Source organism: Canis lupus, chromosome 1 (genome assembly GCF_048164855.1).
Source record: "Canis lupus baileyi chromosome 1, mCanLup2.hap1, whole genome shotgun sequence".
NCBI classification, from domain to species: domain Eukaryota; kingdom Metazoa; phylum Chordata; class Mammalia; order Carnivora; family Canidae; genus Canis; species Canis lupus.
In genome coordinates this window covers 24,745,772-24,763,648 of record NC_132838.1, presented here as the reverse complement: position 1 = coordinate 24,763,648, position 17,877 = coordinate 24,745,772, and the positions used below count along the sequence as shown (strand labels likewise).

Here is a 17,877-nt window from a genome sequence, read left to right as displayed (position 1 = left end):
GGTCCGCAGTTTGATGCGTCCTTTTGTGATGCTAGTTTTCATAAATGTTTTCTAATTTTTTTTATATATTTGTTACGAGTTGGGTCTAGAATGAATATATGCAGCAGGTGAGCACAGATGAGAATCCCTGTATATCTGCAAGTTGAGGGTATAGTTTTCTTTCAGGATGTGTGAATAGCTTGACCTATGGGTTTTAGGTGTCCAGTCTCTCCTGGTGACCCAAACACTACCCTGCTTTTTAAAACTGAGAATTTCCTGTTGAACCCACATATTGGAGAGCTGTGGTCCTCCTGGGGGCAAGCATAAGAAGCCACTCTTCTGAGAACCTGGATCTGTTTAGGTTATATGTCGGCCCTTTGATTAACTTCCCATCCAGCTGATGATGGTATGCTGCTTTTCCCAGACCCCGCTAGTTCTTACCTGGGGTCATTCCGGAGTTCTGATAGAAGAATTCACCTCTGCAGCAGGGTCTTCTCTTTTGCCAAAATAAGGAAGTGGATTTCTCAGCCTGGTTGGTTTTTGCATTCAATGTGTTTTTGCCTGCTTCACACTGTTGAGAAATTCCTCATTGTTGTAGTTTGTCAGTGGTATGTCTCCTGGCCTTGTAACACTACTAAGGATATAATTTTTATAGTTTTTGCCTGGGATTTCGGGAGGAAAGCACGTTTCTTCATTCGGCCATCTTGAACCACAATTCCGTTCCTCTCATTTCGGAACTTTTGCTAGTACAAGACCACGATGTTAATCTGCAACTCTGAAATCCCAAAGTTGTTTTTCTTTTTAAATTGGTAATAAATCTGATTGGCTTGAACTTACCTGGTAGCAAAGCCAGAGAGGGTATTTGTAGTCTTGATCTTTTGTACTTAGCGTACTAGTCCTAAGTTTTGTTAGTTTGGGGTGCCCATGTTGGAGGGATTTATAATATTGGATATATTGCCATAATATATTACTAAAACATGAAAAATTCTGAATTCCAAAATACATCTAGCCCAGATAAGGGATTATAAGCCTTTGTGCCATTTTGGATTTAGAAGCACTTTCACAAAGTGAGTATTTGAGAGGGGCTAGAAAGTTCCTGGTTATGATGGAATTTCATTTATTTTTTGTATCTGGATTTTGTGGATACTGCAAAGATAGAATTGGAAGATAGATGTTGAAGAGGAAAGTAAATGAGAATGAAAAGACATTCCTATTGTAGAGACAATGTGTGACTCATAATGATGTCTTTTCGATTAATCCTCAGTAAGCATCTACTAAAAAAAATATGTATTTTTCCCAAAAAATTCAGGGGCGGAAAGCTAAAATAGAGAATCATCAGGAACCATTTGCTCATTCAGCCCCAGGGATCATACCTGATACTTTTGAAGATGCAGTCAATATACTCAGGCCTTCAGCTATAATTGGTGAGTAGAGTTGTCGAGAAATCAATGTGTCACTTCACTATATGTTGCCGGTCATAACTACTGGACAGTACTAAAAATCAAACGACTGATTTTATCTTGCTTTCAGCATATAGTGTGGTTTTCTGTGATAGCCTTTTGGTCATAGCGTGTAAAGTTCAATTAACAGATGTTGCCTGTGCTTTTAAGTATGGGAAGCTGTGCAGTTGATCATGCTTTGCTTTTAGAATTGGCGTGACTGCTGCCCTCAAAACCTGAAAAAGACCAAGGTCACCTGACAGGCTGAACCAAGACAGTCCTATGCAGAGTCAAGGCTTTGCGTTGGCAACAAAGCAGAAAGCTTTGGTATGTTTTGAGAGTCAGGCACTGCATAGCTATGCCAAAATGGCATTGGGTTCACAGCAGAAAATGTAAAAGTCCTTTTTTTTTTTTAAGATTAATTTATTTTAGACACAGAGTGAGCAGAGGTAAGCAGGTGGGAAGAGTAGAGGGACAAGTAGACTCCATGCTGAGCATGGAGCCTGACACAGGGATCGATCTCAGGACCCTGAGATCATGACCTGAGGTAAAACCAAGAGTCGGATGCTTCACTGACCGAGCCACCCAGATGCCCCAGAAAATGTAAAGTCTTTAAAAGAGGAGCCTTTCATTTCCTATATAGCTGTGAGATTTGGATCTATAATTTTTTTAGTAATTATACCACTTTCTTGTAGAAGCCCTTTTGAATGTTAAATAGTAAAACAATCACAGTTTCTATGGTTATTAGCTTCTTCACTGATTAGAACTCATAATTTTTTAGAGCAAGAGGACATCTTAAAGATCATCCAATCAGTTCCTCTCAAAACTCAATATGGAAACCTGAGAATCTGTCCATTGACTCTGGAGGATCAAGGAAACAAAAATTAAAAATGTTTAATTCTTTTAGAACTTATGGACTCCTAAAAATATGTCCACACCCCTCCACATGAAGAAACACTGAATATAAATTACTTTTTAAAAAAAATTGATTTAAATTCAATTAATTGACATATAACGTATTATTGGTTTCAGAGGTAGAGGTCAGTGACTCATCAGTCTTCTATAACACCCAGTGCTCCTTCCATCACGTGCCCTCCTTATTGCCCATCACCCAGTTACCCCATTTCCCCACCCCCCTCCCCTCCAGCAGCCCTCTTTTTGTTTCTTATTGTTAAGATCTCTTATGGTTTATCTCCCTCTCTGATTTTGTCTTATTTAATTTTTTTCCTCTCTTCCCCTGTGATCCTGCATTTCAGATTCCTTTTTTACATAAGAAAATTAGGCACAGAGATGTTAAACCACTTGCCCAAGTTTTTTCACTATTTCATAAGGCCAGGAGTGACACAGAGTAAACCCTGAAACTCTCGTCTCTAGATCAGTATTTTTCTTTATTTCATACTGTTTTATAAAATGGAATTGAAAATTAATTGTTTTGACTGTTGAATACAAGTGTTCTTACTAGATGAACTGGAGAAGTACTCTGCTGAGCCATTGCTTGGTCCCCAGATTCCCATCATGGCCTGAGTGTTCTTCATGCTGTGCTTCTGTAACACTGAATACTTGGCACCTGTTACACATTTTCTCTTTTTCTGTTGACTTTGTTTTTCAACTGTAAGCTGCATCGTACTCAATCTTATATCCCAGTGGCCTAATACAGTGTCTGAGATGTGATAGGGGTTAAGAGAAGGTCATTAAATTGAATCAAGAAAGTAGATTGCTTTAGTCAAGATGACTTTTTATCCCTTCTAAATTCCTATGATTTTGTAATGAATACCAGAGTTTAACAATTTAACATTTGAGATGAAAGTTTTTATCTTTTTAAAAATCTATTTTTGTGATAAAATACACATAAAATAAAATTTGCCTTTATAACCATTTTTAAGTGTAAAATTGGGTATTGTTAAATGCATTCAGATTGTTGTGCAGCTGGTGTCTGGAACTTAGTTTGCAGACCTGAAGCTCCATACCCATTAAGCAAATACTTTCCCCTAGCCCTTGGCTATCACCATTCTACTTTTTGTGTTCATGAATTTGACTATTCTAGGTATCTCATTTAAGTGGAATCGTAACAGTATTTGTCCTTTTGTGACTGGCTTATTTTACTTAGCATAAAGTCCTCACGGTTCATTCACGTTGTAGCAAGTTTTATCTTCTTCACCAGACAGTGATGGAGATAGTCATACTCTTTCTTTATTTCCTACAATTTACTATGTGAGATAAACAATAAATATTTAAGTGAAAACTTTTAGCGTTTTATTTTTTTCAGATTCGAGATTGTGTTCCCATGGCATTTTCTCAGCGATATAAAATCTTTCTTTGTAATGGGAGTTTACCTGGGCTTTTGTTGTATTAAACCTATTGTAGAACTGCTGTGGATAAGAATTATGTCACCTGTAAAAAAAAAAAGTTGCTTTTCTCCCCCCTTATCTATCATAGGAGTTGCAGGAGCCGGCCGACTCTTCACTCCCGGTGTAATCAAAGCCATGGCTGATATCAATGAAAGACCTGTAATATTTGCATTAAGCAATCCTACAGCGATGGCTGAGTGCACTGCTGAGGAAGCGTATACACTTACAGAGGTACTAATAATTATGTGAACTCGTTCAGTCTCCTGTTTGCCCTTATTGGCCTTAGTGACACATTCTTGCATAATACTTTTCATGGTCACTCTAGAGATTACAGTGTGCACCCATGGATCATCAATTTCTGATATAAAATTATTGCATGTATGAATTCTGGAAAGTAATTCCCTTATATCTCCATTTTAACACCTCCACGTCTTGTGTGCTCTTGTTGTGGATTTTAATTCTCTCTGTATCTTAAACCCCAAAGCTGTTATTGTTCTAAACACAAAATACTCACTTTGATACATTTTAATATCTTCTCTTGCCATTCTGTCCTTCCTTTATGTCTCTGCTTTTATCTTGGATCATTTTCCTTCTACCAGAAGAATTTTCCTTGAATGTGGGTCTGATGAATTTCCCTTAATAATCTATTTGCCTTCATTTTGAAGGATATCTTTTCGCTGTGCATAGAAGTAAAACTTGGTAGAGATATTATTCTATTGTTTTCTGACTTCTGTTTTCCTTTTGATACATCATTTTGTCTTGGGTTTCACTACAATGGGCATAGTTTGCGGGGGTTTTTATATTTATTCCACCTGGGACTGTAGAACTCTTTATCATGATGCCCTCCTTTGTGATCTGTGTTAGAAATATCTCTGAGTTGGCTACATTCTCTCCCTCCTCTCATAGGACTCCAGTTATATGAATGTCAGACTTTTTTACATATGTATCTCTTCTACTACTTTCTATATATACCATCCTGTTTGCATACTGTGTGGATTTTTTTTTTAATTATTTTTATTTATTTACTTGAAAGAGAGAGAGAGAGAGAGGAGGAAGTGGAGGAGAGGGAGAGGGAGAAACAGACACCACGCTGAGCCCAATGTGGGGCTTGATCCCTAACTCTGAGATCATGACCTGAGCTGAAATCAAGAGTCAGATACTTACCTGTCTGAGCCACCCAGGTACCCCTGCATACTGTGTTTTAATCTGGTGATTTTCCTTGGACTTATATTCCAGTTTGCATATATTCTTTTTAGCTATGCTAATCTATTATTAGTTTCTTAATTTTATTGTATTTTTCATTTGTAGAATTTCCATTTGATTATTTTTCTAATTATTTAGTGTCATATTCATTAAATAAGTCAATTCATTTTGTCATAATGTCAATTCATTAAATAAAGTCTGCCTTCTTGCCCTCATGTTTCATAAAACAATTCTTTTCACTCTCTTCAGTGTTACGGTTTGTCCTTATGAGGGCCATTGTTTTCAGTCGTTATCTGACAGCTGTCAGGAACAAATTTTTACTTTCATCCAAATCATTTAGGATTTAGTTCTTTTGAACTTTTTGACACTGCCATGGGGTTATATCCCAATTACGAATATCTGCTCCTATACCATTAGGACAGTTAGATTTTTTTCCTACTGTTCTGTAGGGATTTATTTGTAATCTCCACATATAATCACTTTCTTCTGTATTGTTCTTGTAAAGTGATCTTTAAGTGGTCCCAGGAAGTGATATTTAAATGCTGTTTACATTGATACCCACCAGGAATACTTGTTGGATCATATACTTCAGAATAGGTAACCAATCTATGATAAGTGTTTTTGTCTCCACTCTATTAAAAACGTTTTTTATTATGGAAAATTCCAAACATATGCAGAAGTGAAAATAGTGTAATCAACTCCCGTATACCAGAACCAGCTGTAGAAATTATCACCTCATCATCAATCTTGTTTCTTGTACATCTTACCCACCGTTGATTATTTTGAAGCCGTTCTCAAGACATCACTTCATTGTATTACAGTATATTTCTCAAACGTTAAGAGTTCTTTTAAAAATACAATCACAGTATCATCATACCTCATAATTTTAACAGTAATTTAAAAATACGTATTTCATCTTTCTGCATAGCTTATGGTTCTCTGCTAAAACAGTCTGTCTTGTCATTTAGTTTCTCACATGCATGAATCATAAAGTTACTGTATGATAGCAACAAATACCTTACTCTCTGTGAGTCCTTCTATTATTTGTCTTTCTCTTGGCTATGCAGTTCTTATATTTTTGTAAGCCTAGTTTATTTTTGTTTTTTGCTTCCTTACTGGGTGCTAGATGGTGTGGGTGAACAGTTGAGCAGTAATTTAAGGCTCTGCGTGAAGGGGCTTTCCCTTTCCCTCTGGTAGGTGTTGGTCTGGAGCAACTCACCGTAATGTAATCAGGATGCAATCCATGGGGTGCCCGCTTGAATTCTGTGGTTTACCCCTTCTCCCAGCGTGTAACCCTTTTGGGCATGAATCAAAAGTTCTGAGGGTATTTATTAGCACCCATCATCCCTAGCAGTCCCTGAACTTTACTTTTCTCTCTGTCATTGTGCGACTCCTGAGAGCTTTGTTGTCCAGGCTCTCAGCATGTGAGATATGGGCTCACATATCTTGTTTTCCTCTTCTTGTGCATCTTGAATATCTCCCACACCCACGCTCTCACTATCTTCCTAAGACTACTGCTTCCTTAACAGAAATTCTTCATGCATTTTATCCAGTTTTTCTCATTGTTATCAGAGGGAGAACTGGTATGAAACAGCCTAGATCATGGCCAAAGCAGAACCTTCTCATAACTTTCCATACTTAGTATCCATGCTCCTTATGTCTTTAGCATTCTTTTCTCATCACTGCCAAAAAATTTGATACATACATTCTCCCCAAATTCCTTTCATTTCATATTGCCACTCAGTTTAGTCAAAATAAATCCTCCTAAATTGGTTTCCAGTGGTTATAGTAATCATTGAAACTTCTAATAGTTATTGAAATCTTTCTCTTTGAAATCAAGCATCTAGATATCAAATAAATAAATAAAAATCAGTCTCTATTTACTACACTGTCTTACCTTTTTACCAAAGTATGGTATCCTGTTTACTAGTCTTTTCTACTTAAAATTAGTGGTATTGCCCCCAAATTAAATCTTAGTCTTATACAATGACTATTTGATAGATATACTCAGTGTATCAGTGAGCTTTGGCAGTTTAGAAATCTAAAACGTAAATGTTTTGGGCAGTCGTTGTATATTACTAGAAGGCTGCCCAAACATCTAAGAATTGTATTTTGTGAATAAATACTGTTGTAATTAGATGTATGTTATTGGAATGAATAAAAATCCTCCAAGGAGACTAATTTGATATATTGTATTCCATCAATTCTAAGATGCAGATTTTTTCTCGATATTGTATTATCTCCTAAAAAGGATAAAAAATCATTGTCATAGATCAATTTTACATAAATTCCTTCTTAGTGTTACATAAAATAATGGCATAAATTATGTATTTGCAGTCACCTCTTAAATTTTTAGTGTCCTTCTGTTTTCAATAGAGAGACGTCTTGGTGTTACTCTAACACCCTCTGCTGCTTAGTGAAAAAAAATACTTTTTTTTAATTCTTGAACTTCAGAATTAGAACACTTGGTTATCATTAAGATCTAGCCACATTTAAACAGTAGGCTGATTATGAAAGAAAAAAAAATAACCTGAAGAACTGTAGAATCTTGCCATTCTAGAGAAGATGCCCAAGATCTTTCTAAATCTCCAAATTTACTGATATCATGAGAATGGAACATTTTTCCTATAAAAAGCTTATATTGTATAAACCAGTTTATAAAGCTATTAAAATTAGTGGTATCACAAAAATCATCTGTTAATATGCGCATTATCATTGTAACATATGGCATTAGCCATGAGCTGACTTTAATCTTCAGAGAAACACAGTTTCATCACAAGTAGAGCTATACTTGGAACAGAGAGAGAATAAGCATAGCTATCTGGAGAAAATGATAAATCTGCCTGACATTGTAGCTTCAGGATAGCCACCTGGGCTCACCACTAGCATAGTTGGACAGGTTCTACACTTTGTGTCATTTTGAAACTGCAAGTATGTCTTGTAAAAGTAATAATTAATATACATCGTAGACCTCAGATGGTCCAAAGGGTCAAATTCCTGGTTAAATCCACTAATGCCAATGGTACGGTCTACTTCAAAGAATAATCAACCTTGGTATAATATACGTTTTTAGATCTAGAGAGAAGAAGACAAAAGCATTGTCTTAGCACTTACTATTCTGTGTTTAGAATATTGCCAATGTTCAGTCGCCATGTCAGTTTGTCCATCCTACTGGGTGGAGATAGTTCAGTTTTCTACAAATCATCTCTTACTTAATCCAGATACTCAAATATGACTTACTTTTGGGGCGCCTGGGTGGCTCAGTTGTTCAAGCGACTAACTCTTGATTTTGGCTCAGGTTATGACCTCGGGGTCGTGGGACGGAGCCCTGAGATGGGCTCTGTGCTTAGAGCACAGTCCACCTGGAACACTCTCTCCCTTTCCCTCTGCCCCTCCCCTCCTCCCCTGTGCACAGAGAGGCTTTCTCTCAAATAAATAAATAATCTTCAAAAAATAGAAATAAAAAATATGACTTACTCTAGTCATACTTTAGCATAATAGACCATGGTCTTCGGAATAATTAAAAAAAAATCTGGATTCAAGTTTAACTGCTACAATTGTAATGTGTGAATTTTACAAAGTATTTGGAAATCTAAGCAGTAGTTTTCTGAAATTCTTTTTTTTTAAATATTTTATTTATTTATTCATGAGAGACACACAGAGAGCAAGGCAGAGACAGGCAGAGGGAGAAGCGGGCTCCATGCAGGGAGCCCAACATGGGACTCGATCCCAGGTCTCCAGGATCACGCCCTCGGCTGAAGGCAGGCGCTAAACTGCTGAGCCACCCAGAGATCCCCTTTTTTTTATGTCTGTGAAATGAAGATGATAATTGCATAAGGCTTTTTATGCACGCTAAACTCAGCTAACACAGAATACCTGGTACGGAGCCAAAAATAACAGATGTACAGTCAGTGTTTGGTCTAATTGTTGATGTGCTCCCCTTCATTCACACATGATTTATATTATTTGGGATGGTATCTATTGGCCCATTTATACTTTAAACTTTTCAAGGAAATAGAAACGTCAGGGTTTTTTAGTTTATTAATAGATAGTTTTCAATTTTATGTGAATGTATGCTATGCATAAAAATTCATTATAAGAATTTTAATGGAAAGGTTAAGTTATGTAGTAAGTTATGCCTATTGACAAGTAATCTATTGGTCTGTTTTAGTACAGGATTTAATTTTGTTTGGATTCACATTAAGTCCATGTAGTTACAAATTAAGATTATTTCATTTCTTAACAGGGAAGATGTTTGTTTGCCAGTGGCAGTCCATTTGAGCCAGTGAAACTCAGTGATGGGCAGCTCTTTACACCAGGCCAAGGAAACAATGTGTATATTTTTCCAGGTAAATGCCAGTATTACTTATGTTAAAAATTAATGGCTAATTATGTTAAAAATACTTCACGAAATCATCAGGGAAATATAAGTCATAACTACAGTGAGATAATCCCTTACAGCTATCAGAATGGCTAAAATCAACAACACAAGAAACAGCAGGTGTTGGAGAGGATGTGGGGAAAGGGGAGCCCTCTCGCACTGCGGTGGGCAGGCGGGTGGGAATGCAAAGTGGTGCAGCCACTGTGGACACAGTATGGAGGTTCCTCAAAGGTTAAAAATAGGGCTATCCTGTGATACAGCAATTGCATTACTCGGCATTTATACCCAAGGAATGCAAAATATGAATTCAAAGGGATGCATGCTCCTGGTGTTCACAGCAGCATTGCCTACAGTAGCCAAGCCATGGAAACAGCCCAGTGTCCCCTGGGTACCTTCTTATTGTACTTCTCAGCTATAAACACTGTCGGTTGTTTGCTTTGCGTGTTTCTGACGGTTTACTACCATCACGACTGATACACTTACCCTCCCTTACCTTGATTCTGGCTGAAGACCATGTATGTGCACTTCCCACTGTTGAATATAGTAGTGAACACCTACCTACCTCCTAATACCTTGCTTCCTCTACCTCTCAGTTTGTGTTACTATTTTTAGTTTTCCTAGTAGTTTGTTTTTATATAACATATCTAAAAAGCTTTCAGTAGCAACTAATGACAGTTTTTATTAGCTTCCTACTGTTGAAAGTCTCGTATTTAGGTTTCTTATCTGCTCTTAATTCCATCCCTCAATTTTGGCTAATTAACATTTCTACATTGCACAGAGGGTTTTTAGACATGTACATTGTGTTGTTATTTTCTGTACTTTGTCTACAGATTGATTCTCAAATTACATGATTATATATTATTTACGCCTAAACAAGAGTATAATTTTATAAATATAGTAGAATATGTAGTTTTAGATTACAAAATTTTTGAAACTCAAAGTAAAAATCTTTCAAGTATCAGGTATAGTGACTCTTTAATTTCCTGCTGACTTTCTTCACTTCTGGGTCCTACCCCACAGCAGACTTTTTTTTTTTTTTTTTTTTTTTTTTTTTAAGATTTGTCTATTTATGAGAGAAAGAGAGCAAGAGCAAGTGTGGGGAGGGACCGAGGGAGCGAATCCCAAGCCGACTCCCTGCTGCTTGGGGACCCTGCTGCTCCGTCTCACAACCCCGGGTCATGACTTGAACCGGAACCTCAGGGCTTCCCTGACTGACCCCCGCAGGCGCCCCCCTCAGCAGACTGACTCTCGTGTCTCAACTGCCGTTGTCTCTCTCACGTGCTATTTCTGTCCCGGTGCTATTCCTCTCCGTCTTGGTCTCATTTTTCTGAAGTACATCCTTTGAATAAATGTTTTTATTAAGCATGGAAGAAAACTTTCTGAATTTTTACTTACCTTAAGAATGTCTTTGTCTTCTCCTCACGTGGTAGTTTGGTTAGGTAGAGATGTGTACCTGGAAAGCCCATTCCCTCAGATCTTTGAATATATTTCTCCATTTTATGTTGCTGTAAGAAATCTGATGTCATTGAGATTCTCATTTCTTTATACGTACTAGCTTTTTCTCCCTAAAAATACTTAAAATTTTCTCTTTATCTTCAGAGTTCTGAAATGTTACTAGGATGCATCCAGATTTGGGCTTATTTTCATTTATTATGCATATCCATGTAGGGCCAGTTCACTATATTTTCTTTTCCAAAGGATTTTTTAAATTCTTTTTTCTTTCTCATTTCTTTCCTTCCATTATTTCTTTTTTTTTTCTCTTATGGAACTTGTGTTAGACCATGATCAAATACCTCTATTGTAAATTTTATTTCACGTTTCCATGTCTGCCTTTTTAATTCTGTAACATGAAGGAGCTCTATGGCATTCATTCATTCATCTTTTCTGGTTTTTGGCACTCTTACTGCTCATTTCAAAAGTCTTTTCTTATGGGGCATTTGGCTGACTCAGTCCATAGAACATGTAACTCTTGATCTCAGGGTCATGAGTTCAAGCCCCATGTTGGGCGTGGAGCCTACTTAAAACTGAAAATTTAAAACAACAAAAAAAGTATTTTTTTATTATAAAAATTTCAAATACATAGAAAAGCAGAGAGAAGATGAAATCCCATGTTCAAGTCGCCCACATTTCAGCAGTTACCAACATGTAACTATATATTTTTTTAAATTTTTTTATTTATTTATGATAGTCACAGAGAGAGAGAGAGGCAGAGACACAGGCAGAGGGAGAAGCAGGCTCCATGCACCTGGGAGCCCGATGTGGGATTCGATCCCGGGTCTCCAGGATCGCGCCCTGGGCCAAAGGCAGGTGCCAAACCACTGTGCCACCCAGGGATCCCACCAACATGTAACTATATTTTCCTGCCCATTCTTTCCTCAATGGGTTATTTTAAAGCAAATCAGAGACGTCATATAATTCCATTCGTAACTACTGCAGTATGTATCTCTGAACAAGTAATTTTTAAAATTAATCATAACTATAATACTGGTGTCATACATATGAAATTAACATTTGCTTAATATCTCATATCATCAGTTCAGTAGGTTCAAATATTTTTTATTCCCAATACCTTTATCTTATCCTAAAATCACTTTTTTTTTATAGCCACTTTCATTTTTTTTTTTTTTTAAGACTTCAGGATCCTTTTGAATTTCTTCTGAGAGCTAAGATTCTTTTAAATATTTCTTCCTTTGTGCTGTTCATTTTCTATAAATTTCTGGTGATCCTGGCACACCTGGGTGGCTCAGCAGTTTGGCACCTGCCTTCGGCTCAGGGCATAATCCCAGGGTCCTGGGATCAAGTCCCACGTTGGGCTCCCTGCACGGAGCCTGCTTCTCCCTCTGCCTGTGTCTCTGCCCCTCTCTCTCTCTCTCTCTGTCTCTCATGAATAAATAAATAAAATCTTTTAAAAAATTTTTTTCTGGTGATCCTTAGTTCATTCATTTTAATGAAAGACTTTGTTGAGTAAAATAGGGAATCGACCTGAATTTCCTTTGTCTTTCTCCTTGTGGGCCTCTCCCTGATGAGCTGACTGTAGGTGCTAAGATTTCATGTCTTTTATGGTAGATTTTTAGTGGATGTAGGCTAGCATCAAGCAAGCATGCTATTACTGTTGTCAAAGTAAAGAAGACTTTTAACCTGTGAATATCTCAGTGCTTTTGTTACGAATTTTTCTCCCCGTAGCTATTTTATGTCTAGAATTCTATGCTGCTCATCTCTTGAGACCTACTGTCTATTATAGAAACTTTCCCATCACCAGTGATCTCTTTCTAGAACTTGACAATGTTCAAAATCAATCTGTTCTACCCAGCACTATTTCTGTGGCAGAAAGGCATAAGAACATGGAAACGAATACCTATCCGCTGAATTTAACAATGTCATTTTCTGTGTCTTACTTGACTAATAAGGAATTTGGCAATTGATGATTTTTATACAATACTACAAAGTCCTAACTTTACTGTTAACCATTATCAGCACCATTATCTATAAATATAGATACACAAATGACTTGATGTAGAGGTAAAAGTGGACTGAAAAGCAGGAGGCCAAAAGTCTGTTTATAAAAAAATGTAAGGCTCTGATGATGTTTGAATTACTTGGTCCAGCAATTATAACTGGATAAAATAACAACAAAAATCAGACCTTGAAAGGGCCAAAGGCTAAAAAGATACTGACTAATGAAATACTCAAGAGTTCTGGATCAAGGTTGGGGAGAGAACTAGAGCTCAGAAAACCAGCATGTGAAGTTTTGCACTGGAGGCGTTCTCTCGTCGGCAAGGAGTGGCCGCACAGCAAAGCGGTGCTTTTCATGGAGGGAAGGCAAGCATTAGAGTCTGGCATCTGCCAGGAATGGGGTTCTAGTGAACCACTGATGGGGCTGAAGTGCTAAAGGCTGTACCTTGGAATATGGGTATAGTTTGCACTATCACATGGTGACCTGGAAAGCCTCAGATCTTTGTCTTGGCCTACCAGCATCCACAGGGCCGGGCCAGAAGCAAATAGAAATGAAATCTTCTGTGGCACAAGGTAACACTATCCTTGTCTTCAAGTGACTTTCACAAATTTTAAAATACACCCCCAGTTAAAAAATAAAAGATAAAGAGCACATAAAAGACAAGACAGTGCCAGAAACAACAAGAAAACTCTGGAATTCTGGATATCAAACAGATATTATGAAATCAGTATGCCTATTGTGTTTATGGAGATAAAATCCAAGCTTGAAAAACTCAGCCAAGTAACACTTAAGTTCTAGAATTGAAAAACTAAAATAAATTCAAGAACTCAGTGAATGAGGCCCAGTGCAGATTAGACTGAAGAGAATGAAACTGTAAGATAGGTCAGAAGAAATGATCCAGAGACCAAAGCAAGAGAAAAATATAGGAAAGCAGATATATACCTTTAATTGATACACTGTGTGTAGTCCCAGAAGATAGCATGAGAATGAAGCAGAGGCAGTATTTGTACGCTTCGTGGCTGAGAATTTCTTAGAACCTGATGATGACGTCAGTACACAATATCCAGAAGCTCAGTAAAACCCACGCGGGATAAATAAAAGAAGGCCTCATCGAGGAACATCGTTGTGAGACTCTAGCAAATAACAACAAAAGAAAACTATGAATGCAGCCAAGGCAAAAAGATTTCCTTGAAAGATCAAGTATAATAACTTATAAGTAGAGTGAAACTGTTACGAGGGTGGTGGAGGCATTGTCTGGTGGAAGGGCAAATTAGAGATTGCCATGGAATTTTCATAAGGGTGCTTGTTATAAATTTTAGGATAATCACTGGAAGACCAGAAAAACTTCCTAACTATGGTGAGAGAATGTTAGGGGAGGAAAGGAAATGATTTTAAAAAAAAAAATCCAAAAGTCAAGAATGGAGAGGAAAAGAAAGAACATGGAAGAGACAAGACAAACCTAAGACCATAGATTTTGCTCCAAACATTGAAGCAACTATATAAACTGTAGATGGAACAGATGCTCTACTTTCTGAAATACATATATTATCCAGAGGCTAGATTAAAATAAGGAATCTATTACCCGATTTTCTTCTTGTCCATGATTAACTGGATAACTGTATTGCCTCGCTCTGGCTAAAGATTCAATAGTGTGTGCAAAACTGAGAATTTCTAGACCAGAGGACACTGGACACAGTTGAGGAAGGAGATGCCAGAAAGGAGGATGATTAAAAGCCAAATCACCACAGTGATGCTGAGGGGCAAGCCCTCTCCTCGTGCTCATGGCTACCAGTGATCCTTCCAGTTCCTAACCCTTACATATGAGAAACACTTAAAAATTACTGGTCAGCTAAGGAAAGTCTCCTAACATGAACAATTTATTTCATAAAAGAGATGAAAATAGACAAGGAGTAAAAAGCTGCTTAGAAAGAAGCAGGGGTTAGGTGGGGAGAAGGAAAGTTTAAAAACTATCAATATCCACATGAAGACAAAAATTTTGTTTAAAAAATTAGAGAACAAAAATGAGCTCTTGAAAATAAAAAGTTTGAGAACAGAAGGATTATTTTTTTAAAAGCTGAGGAAGTCACCTAGAAATCGAGCAAAGAATGAGGGCTGGAAAGCAGAAGAAAATGAGAGGGCTGGTCCAGGAAGGACAGTATCAGAAAACAGCCTTGTAGAGTGAGAGAACAGATGAGTAGAGGAAAGAAAATGACAGGTGATTTCGTGAATCTTTACCCAAACTGAAGGACCCAGGTTCCCGGGTAGGAAGGGCCTCCCCCACGAGTGCCAGACACGGTGTGGAAAAGTCCTGCACCTCAAGGCACATCACTGGGAACTGCGGAACATTCAGGAAGGATCCTGATACTTCCAGAGGTACAGCAAGAGGATAATCACCAGAAAGGGTCTAGAATTCAGCTGGCACTGATTGCTCACCAACAACACTGGTGGCCAGAAGGTATTGGAGGGGAGGAGCGCCTCACGGCTCTAAAGGGAAATTATTTCCAAGCTAGAACTCTAAACCCAAACAAATGATCGAATAGGTGGAAAGTAATTTAAAAAAAAAAAAACAGTGGGGCGGGGGGAGGAGTGCCGGGGAGCATCCTCAGAAAACTGTAGGAAAACATGTCCTGGGATCTCTGGGTGGCGCAGTGGTTTGGCGCCTGCCTTTGGCCCAGGGCGCGATCCTGGAGACCCGGGATCGAGTCCCACGTTGGGCTCCCGGTGCATGGAGCCTGCTTCTCCCTCTGCCTATGTCTCTGCCTCTCTCTCTCTCTCTCTCTGTGACTATCATAAATAAATAAAAATTTTTAAAAAAAGAAAACATGTCCTGCCCCAAATGGGGACTAACCAGACACTGGGAGGAAGTGGGATCTAGAAGTGAACTCCGAAGAAACCCAGGCAAGCTGCCTAAAGGGGAGAGACTGTCCAGGATGACCGCTCCGACCTGGGACGGTCTGGGACGGAGAGCGGCCACCACGGAGCGGCGCGGCGGTCTCTTCTGGAGGATGAAGGAGGCGCGTGCGGGATGTGCCGGAGATGCTGGATGAGCCGGCGTGAGATAATTTCAAGTGCTGAAAAACTAAAATAAGGAGATCAGCAGGGAAAACCCAAGTCACGCAGAAGAGAAGAGATGCCTGCGACCCGGTGTTGGCAACGGCCGCGCTTTGAGTAGCCTTCGGAGGAAGCTGGGCGGCGGTGCTCCGTGTAGACCACGGGGGAGGCCTCGGGGGAGGCGGGAAGCGTGGACCAGAGCCACGCACTTCCTCCTGCAGGAAGGAGCCGCTGGCTTCTGAGCCTGGGAAGTCAGTCGGGAGAACCGTGTGCAAGCCGTTCCACGGTGGGAGAGAGGAACACAAAAATGAGCAAGACTGGAAGGATTAGGGGTGGGCCGGGAGTTGATGTTTCTTGTAACAAGTATTGATGAAGTGTATGCACTTGTAATTTTGCTAATTATAAAAACTAAATTGAGAAAAGCCGTTTGATATCTCTGTCTAGCAGGTAAGTGTCGTAACAGTTAAAAGACATGTTGTTATTTGATTTTAACTCTCCGATTTCTGTTGTGTCTTGGCTGCTTGGGTGAGGGGAGCTGTTGGGGTAGTGGTTCCCATTAACTGGCTGTAAGTCTGGGTATTTATTCGGTTCCTTTCACAATTTGAAAAAAAAGACCTCACTAAACATTTAAAATGTTTTCTAGGTGTGGCTTTAGCTGTTATTCTCTGTAACACCCGGCATATTAGTGACCATGTTTTCCTAGAAGCTGCAAAGGTAAGTGTTTTAAATCTTTTTCGACTCTTTTATAAAGGATGAATTATAAAGATGAGTGGATCTTAGTTAAAAGCAGAGAGAGAAAATGGATTAGAGCTGCCTTATGAATGGAAAGGAAGCTATTCATCTCTGGCTTTTCTGATTTGGCCGTCTACTTTTGCATAAGATTAATTTTTTATCATGATTTTTCAAATTCTGAATGTAAGCTATGAATCCTTTCATATGTATAACACCTATCGTGCCTGTTATATATGTGTCTGAAGGTAACGTATCGTGACAGCATAGACCAAAGGTGTAACGCCTTCATTTTTTTAATGGACACAAACTGGTTTATTTGCAGGACTATTGCAGTGCAGGACTACAGTGTGAGTTTTGACGAACTCACATTTTTTAATAACAGATTTTAATGTCTATTTTCATAGTAGCTGATGTAATTATTCCAAACTTTGTATGTATTAACTAGAATATGTCAATAAACTTTTCAATCCAGTTGTTTATTGTTTAGCAGTGAACAGTTTTAATTTCTGCAGCACTTTAAGTATATATATTCCTGCTAAAAATAAGAAGAATTATGTTACTCGTATTATTTTCTGCTCCCCAAACCACTTTTCCATTTTATCACGTCCTTATTCTGTGGCATTTAGACAAAATAAAAATAAAATGCCGTTTTTCTCTTCAGGCACTGGCAAATCAATTGACAGATAAAGAGCTAGCTCAAGGGAGACTTTACCCACCACTTGCTGATATTCAGGAAGTTTCTATTAACATTGCTATTAAAGTAAGTATAATTTATACCTGTTCACAAATATTTTAATAATGTTTTCTTAAGCAAGTAGCATAAGTTTACTAGAGAAAAGTTTGAAACATTTCAAGGGTACAAAGAAGAAATTTTAGATCACTCATTTTCTAAATACCAGAATATAACCCACATTATTTTTTTTAAAGATCTATTTATTTGAGAGTGAGAGAGAGTGGGAGGTGGGGCAGAGGGCAAGGGAGAGAGAATCCTCAAGCCCGTGCGTCACGGAGCATGGAGTCTGATGCGGACTCCATCTCAGGACCCCAAGGTTATGACCTGAGCCAAAGTCACAAGTTGGGCGCTTAACCGACTGAGCCAGCCAGGCGCCCCATAACCCACATTATTATTTGGGATTTGTAGCCTTCTAGTCCTTTTCCTTCCCCAACGCATGCATATGTCTGCAGCACCTGCAGCCACCGGTGCCTCTTTAGGATGGTTTCTCCCTGCTCTTTCTCCACTGAGTACATTGTAAGCCTTTCCCCGGGTAAATCAATAGCAGTTCTCCCGTA

The 17,877-nt window shown here is 38.5% G+C and overlaps 2 protein-coding genes across 7 annotated transcripts in view; one reads left to right on the top strand and one right to left on the bottom strand.

Moving 5' to 3' along the window:
- Positions 1–17,877, bottom strand: part of LOC140603625 (uncharacterized) — a 37,828-nt gene that overhangs the window by 1,568 nt on the left and 18,383 nt on the right. The gene's annotated exons all lie outside the window — the stretch shown is intronic.
- ME2 (malic enzyme 2) overlaps positions 1–17,877 on the top strand; it is a 48,915-nt gene that overhangs the window by 26,459 nt on the left and 4,579 nt on the right. For all 6 annotated transcript variants that reach the window (XM_072822961.1, XM_072823002.1, XM_072822992.1 and 3 more), the window contains 5 exons: positions 1,289–1,403; positions 3,855–3,997; positions 9,216–9,318; positions 16,499–16,569; positions 17,249–17,347. In XM_072822961.1, coding sequence (XP_072679062.1) covers positions 1,289–1,403; positions 3,855–3,997; positions 9,216–9,318; positions 16,499–16,569; positions 17,249–17,347 — 531 coding nt within the window. The remainder of the gene's footprint in view (positions 1–1,288; positions 1,404–3,854; positions 3,998–9,215; positions 9,319–16,498; positions 16,570–17,248; positions 17,348–17,877) is intronic.